The sequence below is a fragment of the Sapajus apella genome, unplaced genomic scaffold (genome assembly GCF_009761245.1).
Source record: "Sapajus apella isolate SASKATOON/1434 unplaced genomic scaffold, GSC_monkey_1.0 scaffold210, whole genome shotgun sequence".
Taxonomy (NCBI): domain Eukaryota; kingdom Metazoa; phylum Chordata; class Mammalia; order Primates; family Cebidae; genus Sapajus; species Sapajus apella.
Genome location: NW_022437150.1, coordinates 533,193 through 545,120, shown reverse-complemented (window position 1 = coordinate 545,120; position 11,928 = coordinate 533,193). Strand labels below are relative to the sequence as shown.

Sequence of the window (11,928 nt, the reverse complement as noted above, 5' to 3'; positions counted from 1 at the left end):
TAAATAAATAAATAAATAAATAAAGAGCTGTTGTGGCTATAACCCACAGAAATGAGCTGGTACCTGTCTTCTCTACCCAACAGACTAATCCACCAATAGCAGAGTTCAACACTAAGGAATCACAGTCCATAGCGTTCACTTTTCCAGGTATTTCTCCTTCAGTTCACTGATTCAGTTCCATCAGTTCACTGATGACCTTAAACCCAGACATCTCCTCAGGTGATTTCAACACGGGCTTTATGTTGCTTTACTCTTTTCTTTTCCTTCACTCTCCTGGTGACTTGTTTCTGATTTGCTTCATGTTTCCTCGGTTTTCTTTACTCTTCTGCTTCTGCTGCCAATTCACACAGTCATCATAGGCTACACCTATCATTTCAATATTCAAAGGCACTGCTTTGCCTCTGGTTTTTCCTTTATAGCACTCTCCTTCAATATCCATGCCTGACCCTTCTCACCTACACACAATCCGATCCAGTTTTACACCAATGCTAAGGTTTTTAGTCTCTTACCACCTATGTTTTGTTTAGATCATTCTTACTTCATAGGCTGTGTCTCTAGTTGGAACTATGGAGTCAGGACCATTCTACAGTTACTATGACATTGCTTGCATTTTTAAAATGGCATTCTCCAGAGAATGTTTTAAGAGGTAGGATTTCATTCTTTAAATGCACAAAATAGTCAATTGAACAAGTAAATTATTTCCTGTGTCTGATACAAAATATGACATAGAGAAAAGTACTACAGTTCAACATTTTCACAGATAATTTTTAACATTATTTGGTACAATAGTCTTTGAAACTCTATATAAATATCTGATTTTTAAAAGTATTAATTACTTAATAACTTCATTACATATATCAGATTTGCTCTGGAAGGGTACAACAGCATGTACAGTTACTATTTTTCTATGTCTTATTAATGTCTGCACTGTATCCATTTTACGTGCTCTAATCTGACAGATCAGCATTGTGTTCCAAGTAGAAATGTGCAACAAATCTCCAAAAGTCCAATGGGTCTAGAGAAGCACCTGGGTTACAGGCTCTGTGCAGGTGCCATGCATTGTTCATGGCTACATCAATCATGTAGCTCACCAAAACTGAGTACCATTTCTTGCTTCTTATCCTCACCCTGTATTTCGAAATAATTTGATCCATTTTAGCTACACCTTCCTTGCATTCATCATACACTTTTACTATGGAGGGCTGACTTATCTGAGGGATTTCTTCATCATCAGCATCACAACTTATCTCATTGACTGGTTCTATGCCCACAGCATTGGAGCACAGACTGATAATGTCATCCCCATACCAACGACACAAAATTATCTCATTGTTTTCTTCTACCTGGAAATCGAAATACCCTTTCTTCATTTTTTTCATATGTTCTACATTCATAAGGGGACATTTTTCAGTCCTGTTCTCAAGAATTGTTCCAGTTGCTCTCACCCCCTTCTTTTTCAAGGCTGACAACAATTTCACACTTGTAAAGAAGCTATCAAAACACAGGTGATAGGGATACTGACCTCTCTCTAAAAGAACATCAGCGAAGTTCATCACTAGATTTCCACCTAACCCAAGGTCAGGATCCTCATCCACCTTCATAGTTGATTCTTCTTGATAGGGCTCAAACCAAACCAGATAACCCTGTGCAGTTGTACCACACCAAATTTTATAGCCAATTCTAATAGGCTTTCCATTCAGGAATTGGTCACTATCAAAGCATTGACACATTGACTTATCAAAGCAATAGTATTCTTCTAGGGGAGCATACAAGAGGAAATTTTTATTCATTTGTTTTATGAGAGGCCTCAACTTTGTAAACTTATCTTTTTGATCTAGGTGGCCATTATCTGCAAAGTGCAGGTTTGAGAAAATCAATTCAAATCTGTCCCTTCTGATTGCATCTCTAACAAGGTTCTGATCGGTGTCAGAGATTTCCCAATACATTCCCCTTCTAGGACGCCTCATAAATCCACTCAAAAGCAGGACACCAAACACACACCTCATTTCCTGAACTGTGACTTCCAAGCTGACATTTTTCTGAGAAGCATAATTATTGGTTTCCTTGACAATTAAGTTGAATGTTTCATCATCAAAAAATAATTCAAAAAGTTCTACTGGGTTCAACTTTTCACTCTTGAGATTCAAAAGTCCAGAATCCAGTGCTGACCAGCTTGGAAAGTTGGGTTTAATGTCTCTTTTGGTCCAACTGTTTTCTGGGAAACATGACACCTTTAACTTCTTTTGAGCAGGCTGGGTCTCAGACTCATTATCTTTTTCCACATCTGAGTCACCAGAGAATGCAAGGCCTTGGAGCAGTTCACTCACTCGAGCTTTGTCTTTTTTTCTCCCTTTTCGAGTAATGTCTCCTGCAGCATATTCCAAGGATGAGATGTGCATCCGGGCCCACAAGTCACCTGGGTGATGGCCCTTCACAGTGTTCAAATGTGCAACTGTCCTTTCAGTAGGGATAGGAGTACTACAAGGAATCTGGAGTGCATACCCTCTGAGAAAGAAAAAAAGAATATGCTATAAAAGTCCCCAGTCATATTCTCTCACATATGATACATCTGCTGAAGCTTTCATCTTTTGGGGCTTAGGGTGTGTGTGGGGGTACTTACTTATTTCTCGTTTCCATGGGAAGGACTCTGGCTACACTGAACATTTCTAGCCTCTCTCCACCTCTCACTCACTCTTCATGATAGAACTAACTGTTGAACCTGGGATAAAGAACTGGGCATCCTTGGTACACCCCTCCCTCTGTTCTCTTTAGGAGCAAGATGCAGACATTCCATGCCCCTTGTTGCCCCAAGCTGCACTGAGAAGACCTAAGCAGAGCGACATCTGCTACACTACTCCTCTGCCAGTACAAGCCTATTTAGCGCTGCCTTTGAGCTGTTTTTAGCCAGTCTAACTTCTGTCACTAAGAAACTAAGGTTTCCAGAACCATTTATTTTACTCCTGCATCCCAGTCAACTGGTTCCGAACTTGAACAAGAAAAAAAGGTTATTTATCAGGTCTCCTCACACCTCTCGGAGAATTTCTGAATGTAAAAGGACTTAGCGCTTACTAGTTCTACATTCATCTGATGGACATACTACCCTGGGGAAAAACAAATGAAACTAAACTCATTGCACTTGGAATGACTTTTGAGGCTTACAAGGAAGTAAGCTAAAGTTACAAAGATGAAAAGTATTATTTTACACAAACTTTTTAATTTTTAGATATGTGCATTTAATTTATTAGTGTTCTGTTGGTAAACTAGTCAAGTTTTCAAAGACATTTAGCAAGCATGAAGGGTATATTTTAATATAATTTATACTATATACATTTATTTACTTAACACATTTATCATCCAGTTGAGCATCCCAAATCAAAGATCCAAAATCCAAAATGCCCCAGTGAGCATTTCCTTTGAGCATCATGCTGGTACTTCAATGTCTGAATGTATTCAACACATCCCTCTTAAAGTTCCCTGATATCCATAACTTCAGTGACATTCCTTGATCACAATGACTCTTTCTACTGTTGATATGTAAACTCTAAGAGCTACATTGCAGTAAGTCCAATATTGTGAGGGAAGGAAACGGGAGTGAGAAATGGGAAAAAAGAGTGAGCTAAGAAAGTAGGGTGGAGGTGAGAGAGGCAGACTAGAGAGAGGGCAAGGGCTAGATCTTTGATATCATGGTTAAGCTATTGCACCAAACATGAAATAGCCTACCTTCAGACTTTTTGTCTTATGAGTATCTTTATTCTCAAAGACCCTGTGAATTACCTGATAGTTGCCTGAAACTAAGTGTACCTCACAGGCACAATAGCAGATTCCTGTTCTTCAGTTGTATAACTCTGTTACTGAAAGTTACTTCTCTTCCTTTAGTGGAGCTTGGCTCAGTCTTCACTAATCTTAATGCAAAATTTCATTTCTCTTCTTTTTTTTTTTTTTTTTTTTTTTTTTTTTTAGACGGAGTTTCGCTCTTGTTACCCAGGCTGGAGTGCAATGGCACGATCTCGGCTCACCGCAACCTCCGCCTCCCGGGTTCAGGCAATTCTCCTGCCTCAGCCTCCTGAGTAGCTGGGATTACAGGCACGTGCCACCATGCCCAGCTAATTTTTTGTATTTTTAGTAGAGACGGGGTTTCACCATGTTGACCAGGATGGTCTCGATCTCTTGACCTCGTGATCCACCCGCCTCAGCCTCCCAAAGTGCTGGGATTACAGGCTTGAGCCACCGCGCCCGGCTTCATTTCTCTTCTTAAGCTTTAAGACATTTCTATTTTAGCTGAGATTTAGCTCCCAGTTTCTCTAAGATAACGAATGTTGATAAGGAAAATTCCCACCCCCTTCTCTGGTCTTTAGCCAGGTATCCCACCTTGCTTCCTTTCTCCTCTTTTCTCAAGTCTCTGAGGACCGAATGGCTTCACCAGAAGCCAACCCTCTACTTGTGATTTGCTCCCTCTCTTTCTCCATTCCTGAAAAGCGTCAGAATGTTGGGCATTCCTGAACCTTCTCCACCTTTTTCAATTTCCTCAGAAGTTTTCTGCTTTGCATTTGAGTATCTGTTACAAGTTCATTAATTCCCACAACCAGCACTTAGAAAGCACCACCACTGTCATTCAATTATACTTCATCAGCTAACTTTCCTGTTGACCTGTACCTAGACATTGGTGAAGACATGGATGATCTGACCTGTTCAGGTCTCTTAACAGTGGTTGAAAATACAGGTTAATTTTCCCTTATCTGAAATGCTTGGGGCCAGCAGATTCTTGAATTTTAGATTTTTTTCAGATGTTGGAATATTTGCATTATACCAGTTGAGCATCCCTAATCAAAGATCCAAAATCCAAAATGCCCCAGTGAGCATTTCCTTTGAGCATCATGCTGGTACTCAAAACAGCTCAGATTTTGGAACATTTCAGATTTGGAATGCTCAACCTGTACCCTGCTTGTCCTCTTCTGCTCTGACGTTTCTTCCTTAACTGCCATGGCAGCTTCACCTGTAGCCCCCACTCTTGTTAAATTATCTGCCTTCTCGCTTCTCTATGGCTCCAAAAAAAAGTAAGGGAGCCCAGGGAAGAGAAGCAGGACAGACTGGATCAAGATAGGCTTCTTGGAGGCCACTGGCATGTCAATTTATTACATACTGAAAATTTTGAACAGGTCGCTTTCTTGGCACGGACCTCCTATGATCACAGAAGTGACAGTGGCAGTCGTTGTATCTTATTAGAGGGAAGCAGGCTTTTGACCAACTGGTTTCTTTGATTCCATTCCAATTTTTTATATCTGCAGCATTTGATCCACTGAGGACCACGGACACTCACCTCTTGGGCATTCCTGAGGCCTCTCCACCTTGTTCTATTTCTTCAGAAGTTTCTTGCTTTGCATTAAACAATCTATCTTTAGTTACAATTTCTTCAGCTAAAATACAATATTAATGATTTAAATCTCATCTGTTCTGTGAATTTTGAAGAAAAAAACACAACAACTTCCAGGGTAGGGAATAGATCTTCCAAATTAAACAAACAAAAAAAATACTGGTGTTTCAAGGGTGCACAGTTTCAGCAATTTTACAAAATGTGACATGGTATGGGAAAATGTTAAGAAAGAGTAATTAAAGCACCAAAGCCCAGCTGGAGAAAGGGCCCAACAGGGCAGAGCACATTTCAAGAAAATTAGGCTGTTTTGGGAGGCTATGGCAGGACTTCTTCAGGCCAGGAGTTCAAGACCAGCCTGGGCAACATAGTGAGACTCTGTCTACAGAAAAATTAGCTGGGTATAGTCCCAGCTGTTCAAGGGCTGAGGTGGGAGGATTGCCTGAGCCCAGGAGTTTGAGGCTGCCATGAACTATCATAGTGATACTATGCTCCAGTATGGGCAACAGAGTGAGACCCCTATCCCTAAAAAAACTAAAAATAAATAAATAAATTAAACATGAACAGCAGTGTTCTTAGACAGGGAAGATGACTTCCTCTGAGGTAACAACAAGATCAGGCAGAAGTATTCATGGGGCTTCCAAGTATGAAGGGATATCTGAAATGACAAGTTATATGGAATCCTTGATAGGGAAGAAAAAGGATCCTTTTGATCCTTTTTCAGATGACTGAAGGAATCAGGGAACTGGGAGGGATGATCAGAGAAGATAACCACAAGAATCAGTAAGCTGATTAGCAACAGAAGAAAATGTGATTGGGAAGGATGCAAAAATGATAAGAGCTAGAAGTCTGGAGGCAGAGGCCAGAAGAAGGGAAAGGAAGGGTGGAGGTCTGTAGGAAATGCGGGGTCCCAAGGGCCAAGCCAGGTGAGTGAGGGGAAAATGAGAGTACAGAGAGAGGTCCAGTCAGAGGCCTGGGCTTACTCATCAGTCTGAGGCTCCTAACCGTCTCCTGAGCTGAGTTACCACAGAGGTTCCTCTGAGCCAGACTCAGATGTGGCCACTTCTCTGTAGCAAGGGCCTGGGCTGTTTCTTCCTCAGTCTTCACCAGTGTCTAAAAAGACAAAAAAAGAAAACAGCCTCTGTTTTCACTGTGGTAAGGAATCCACTTGTGAAGAGTGTTGAATACCACACTGTAGATGAGTATCTCCAGCCCCTCAGGGCATTTTGCAAATTTGTGGGAACCTTTCTGGTTATAACGGTGAAGCTCACCACCACCTCATGCCAATGCCATTCAGAGGATGAGGCCAGAGATGCTAGGCATCTTCCAATAGGTGGGACAGTCCCACACTACAAAGAATTCTTCCACATCCTGCAGGACTTTTGAGTGTCCTGCTGAGCCAAACCTACAATCAATACACATCAACTGCACTGTAACATAGAATCCTGAAGAGTTTTTATAGGATGATGCTGAAAAAAATCTGTAATTCAAGAAAGAGAAGGAAGCTTACATCGATTAAAGATATTGTCACAAAAACTGACTCACTTGGACTGTTCTACACACTGTTTTATGGCAGTTTTTATGTATTTGGTTGAACAGCACTTCAATATAATATTGCAGTTAAAACAAATGCAATTAAACTGATTACAAATACATAATGGAGTTTTGGGACTCCTTTTAACAGACTTGGAATCTAATGTAAGTGTGGAAATTTCACTGAATTTCATGAATAAAGATTGTTTAAAAACATTTTAAAGCTAGTAATTACATGTAGGCTAGAAAAGTCATACACTGAAATTATTTATTTTGGACAATGTCTGAGATTCTCTATCTCTCTGACACTGTCCTCAAAGGGCTATCACATGGCTTCATTAATGTCTTGGCTTTCTCATTTTCCAAACTACTTTCTCTTTCTTGTTGCCTGAGAAAGGATACAGTGCGAGTCTTTTACAAAATGAATGTCTGTTTTGACGGGGGAGTTTCAAGACAGAAGACGTTTGCTCTTTAACTCACCATCACCCTATCCAAAACTACGAACACATAATTATTTTGATAATAAAAAGCAAAGTCCACCACATTTAAACACAGGCATACCTCAGAGATATTGCAGGTTTAGTTCTTGACCACCTCAATAAAGCAAATATCACAATAAAGCAAGTCACATAAATTTCTTGGCTTTCAAGTGCATGTGAAAGTTATGTTACACTATACTATGTAGTCTATTAAGTGTACATAAGCATTATGTCTAAAAATATATATATCATAATTTAAAAATACTTTATTGCTAAAAAATGCTAATAATCATCTGAGCCTTCAGAGAGTTGTAATGTTTTTGTTGGTAGAGGGTCTTCCGCGATGTTGAAGGCTGCTGACTGAATGGTGTGGTGGTTGCGGAAGGTTTGGGTGGCTGTGGCAATTTCTTAAAATAAGACAACAGTAACATTAGCCACCTTGATTGACTCTTCCTTTAACAAAAAATTTCTCTGTAGCATGTGATATTGTTTGATAGCATTTTATCCACGGTAGAACTTCTTTCAAAATTGTAGTCCATCATCTCAAACCCTGCTGCTGCTTTATAAACTAAGTTTATGTAACATTCTAAATCCTTTGTCGTCATTTCAACAATGCTTCACCAGGGGTAGATTCCATCTCAGGAAACTACTTTCTTTGCTCATCCATAAGAGGTAACTTATTTGTTCAAGTTTTATCATGACATTACAGCAATTCAGTCAAATCTTCAGGTTCCACTTCTAATTCTAGTCCTTTCCACCACATCTGCAGCTACTTAATCCACTGAAGTACTAAACCCCTCAAAGACAACCAGAATGTTGGAACCAATTTCTTCCAAACTCCTGTTAATGCTGGTATTTTTACCTCCTTCCTTGAATCACAAATGTTCTTAACGGCATCTAGAATGATGAATCATTTCTAGAAGGTTTTTAATTTACCTTGCCCAGATCCATCAGAGAAATCACTACCTATGGCAGCTATAGCCTTACAAAATATATTTCTCAACTAATGACTTAAAATTACTCCCTGATCCATGGGCTACAGAATGTGTATTATATTAGCACACTTGAAAACATTTATTTCCTTGTACCTCTCCTTCAGAGCTCTTGTGTGACTAGGTGCTCTATGAATAAGCAGTAATATTTTCAAAGAAATCTTTTCTTTTTTTTTTTGAGTATTACATCTCAACAGTAGGCTTAAAATATTCAGTAAACCACGCTGTAAACAGATGTGCTATCATCTAGGCTTTGTTCTTCCCTTTCCAGGGCACAGGCAGAGTAGAGTTAGCATAATTCTATGGACCCTAGGATTTTCAGGATGATAAATCAGAACTTGCTTCAACTTTAAAGTCACCAACTGCATAAGCCCCTAACGAGTCAGACTGTCCTTTGAAGTTTTGAAGCCAGGCATTGGCTTCTCTCTAGCAATCGAAGTCCTAGATGGCATCTTCTTCCAATATAAGGTTGTTTCATCTACATTGAATACCTGTTTATTGCAGCCACCCTCATTAGTAATTTTGGCTAGATATGGATAACTTCCTGCAGCATTTACATCAGCACTTGTTGCTGATGCATTTTATGGAGATGGCTTCTTCCTTACACCTCATGAACCAACCTGTGCTAGTTTCCAATTATTCTTCTGTAGCTTCCTCACTTCTCTCAGCTTCACAGAACTGAAGAAAGTAAGAGATTTGCTCTGGGTTAGTCTTTGGCTAGAGGCAATGCCATGGTTGGTGTGATTTTTTTTTTTTTTTTTTTTTTGCTTTCTTATCATTTGTATGTTCACCAGAGTAGCACTTTTCATTTTCTTCAAGAGCATTTCCTTTGCATTCACAACTTGCCTCTTTGGTACGAGAAGCCTCCTACCTTTTGGTCTATCTCTACTTTCAACATGCCTTTCTGTGCTTAATCATTTCTAGCTTTTTATTTAATCTGAGAGGCATGTGACTCTTCCTTTCACTTGAACACTTAGAGGCTACTGTAGCAGTAATATTATAATTGGCTTCATTTCAATATTATTGTGTCTCAGGACATAGCAAGAACCAAGGAAAGAAAGGAGATGAGGGAACGGCTGGTCAATGGAGCAGTCAGGACACATACAGTGTTTATCAATTAGGTTTGCCATCTTAAGCATGGTTTGTGGCACACCAAAACAAACAAAATAGTAACATCAAAAATAAGTGATCACAGATCACCATGACAGGTATAATAATAAAGTTTGAAACACTGCAGGAATTGCCAGAATGTGACAGAGACACAAAGTGAGCACATACTGTTAGAAAATGGGACTGACAGACTTGTTCCACACATGGCTGCCACTAACTTTCAACTTGTTTAAAAAAAAAAAAAAAAAAAAAAAAAAGCAGTATCTGCAAAGCAAATAAAATGAAACACAATAAGGGGTTCTATCTGTAACATCATACCTTATTTTCTCCCCTTTATCTGTTCATAATTTGCCTTGTAAATTATATTGCTTTCCTACGCTCTCGTAACAAAGCACCACAACCTCAATAGTGGAAAACAGAATTGTATTCTCTCATAGCTCTGGAGGCTAGAAATCCAAAATCAAGATATCAGTAGGGCCATGTTATCTTTGAAAGCTCTATGGGGTAATTTTCCTTGCCTCTCTCCAAGTTTTTAGTGTTTGTCAGCAATTCTCGGAGTCCCTCTGCTTGTAGATGTGTTATACAAATCTCCGCCTCAGTCATCACATGGCATTCTCCCTGTGTGTATGTCTTTACTTGGGCATCTTTCTTTCGTTTTACAATGCCTTGGTCAATTTGGAAATACGGATTACTTGTAAGAATATGAGTCAAAAAAAAAAAAAAAAAGAACACGAGTCATTGGATTTAGGGCTCGCCACATAATTTTTTTTTTCCCCTCATTTTTGTGAAGAATGTCATTGGTTTTTGATAGAGATTGCACTGAATCTGTAAATTGCTTTGGGAAGTACTGTCATTTTAATAATAACCATTCTTCCAATTCATGAGCATGGACTATCTTTCTATTGTTTTTGTGTCCTCTTCAATTTGTTCCATGAGTTTTAGTTTTCCTTATATAGGTCTTTCACTTCTTTAGTATTTAAATACTAAATTATAAAATACTAAAAATTATAAAATACCTAGGGAATTTAAACACTAAATTAAGTTAAATTTAATTTTTAAATTTTTTAGTGTTCAGTATTTAAATTCCCTAGGTATTTTACATTTTTTGTGGCTACTGTAAATGTGATTATTTTCTTGGTTTCTCTTTCAGATTGTTCACTATTGGAGTATATAAATGCTACTGACTTTTGTGTATTGATTTTTTATCCTGCAACTTTACTTATCAGCACTAACAATTTTTTTGTAGTCTTCAGGTTTTTCTAGGTATAAGATTATATCATCTGCGAACAGACTAACCTTACTTTTTGCTATCCAATTTGGATGCCATTTACTTCTTTCTCTTGCTTAATTGCTCTGGCCAGGATTTCGAGTATTATGTTGAAAAGTGTTAAGAGTGGGCATCCTGGTCTTGTTCCAGTCCTTAGAGAAAAGGTCTTCAGTTTTTCCCTGTTCAGTACAATGTCAGCTGTGGGTCTGTCATATATGGCTCTTACTATTTTGAGGTATGTTCCTTTTATACCAATTTTGACAAGGGTTTTTACCTAAAATCAATGAATTTTATCAAATGCTTTTCAGCATCTACTGAAATAATCATATAGTTTTTGTTCCTGATTATATTGATATATCACATTTATTGCACAAATAAATGAATCCCTGGAGTGAATCCCACTTGATCATGGTGAATGATTTTTTTAATGTGTTGTTGAATTCAGTTTGCTAGTGTTTCATTGAGAATTTTTGCATCTATACTCAATGGTGACATTGGTCTGTGGTTTTCTTTTTATGTTGTATCCTAATCTGGTTTTGGTATCAGTCTGGTTTGGCTGGCCTCACAGAATGAGTTTGGAAGTTGCCCCTCCTTCTCAATTTTTTTTTTTTGAAGCATTTGAAAGGATTGGCATCAGTTCTTTTTTAAATGTTTGGTAGAATTCAGCAGGGAAGCCAACAGGTCCTGGGCTTTTGATGGAAGACTTTTTATTACAGATTCTATCTTGTAACTCATTATTGGTTTGCTGAGGTTTTCTATTTCTTCATGGTCCAATCTTGGTAGTTGGCATGTATCTAGGAATGTATCCATTTCTTCTAGGTTTTCCAATTTATTGTCATGTAGTTGTTCAAAATAGTCTCTAATGGGACGGGCACGGTGGCTCACACCTATAATCCCAGTACTTTGGGAGGCTGAGGCGGGTGGATCACGAGGTCAAGAGATCGAGACCATCCTGGTCAATATGGTGAAATCCTGTCTCTACTAAAAATACAAAAATTAGCTGGGCATGGTGGTGCACGACTGTAGTCCCAGCTACTCGGGAAGCTGAGGCAGGAGAATTGCTTGAACCCAGGAGGCGGAGGTTGCAGCGAGCCGAGATTGCGCCATTGCACCCAAGCCTGGGTAACAAGAGTGGAACTCCATCTCAAAAAAAAAAAAGTCTCTAATGGCTCTTTGTAT

The 11,928-nt window shown here is 38.9% G+C and overlaps 1 protein-coding gene across 6 annotated transcripts in view; it reads right to left on the bottom strand.

Annotated features, from left to right (window-relative positions):
* Positions 1-414: 414 nt before the first annotated feature.
* Positions 415-11,928, bottom strand: part of PGBD1 (piggyBac transposable element derived 1) — a 42,729-nt gene continuing 31,215 nt past the window's right edge. For 5 of the 6 annotated variants that reach the window (XM_032270428.1, XM_032270424.1, XM_032270426.1 and 2 more), the window contains 3 exons: positions 6,352-6,481; positions 5,318-5,414; positions 415-2,505 (listed from right to left, as the gene is read on the bottom strand). In XM_032270428.1, coding sequence (XP_032126319.1) covers positions 948-2,505; positions 5,318-5,414; positions 6,352-6,481 — 1,785 coding nt within the window. In that variant the 3' untranslated portion in view covers positions 415-947. The remainder of the gene's footprint in view (positions 2,506-5,317; positions 5,415-6,351; positions 6,482-11,928) is intronic. The other variant, XM_032270427.1, reaches the window with a different exon arrangement.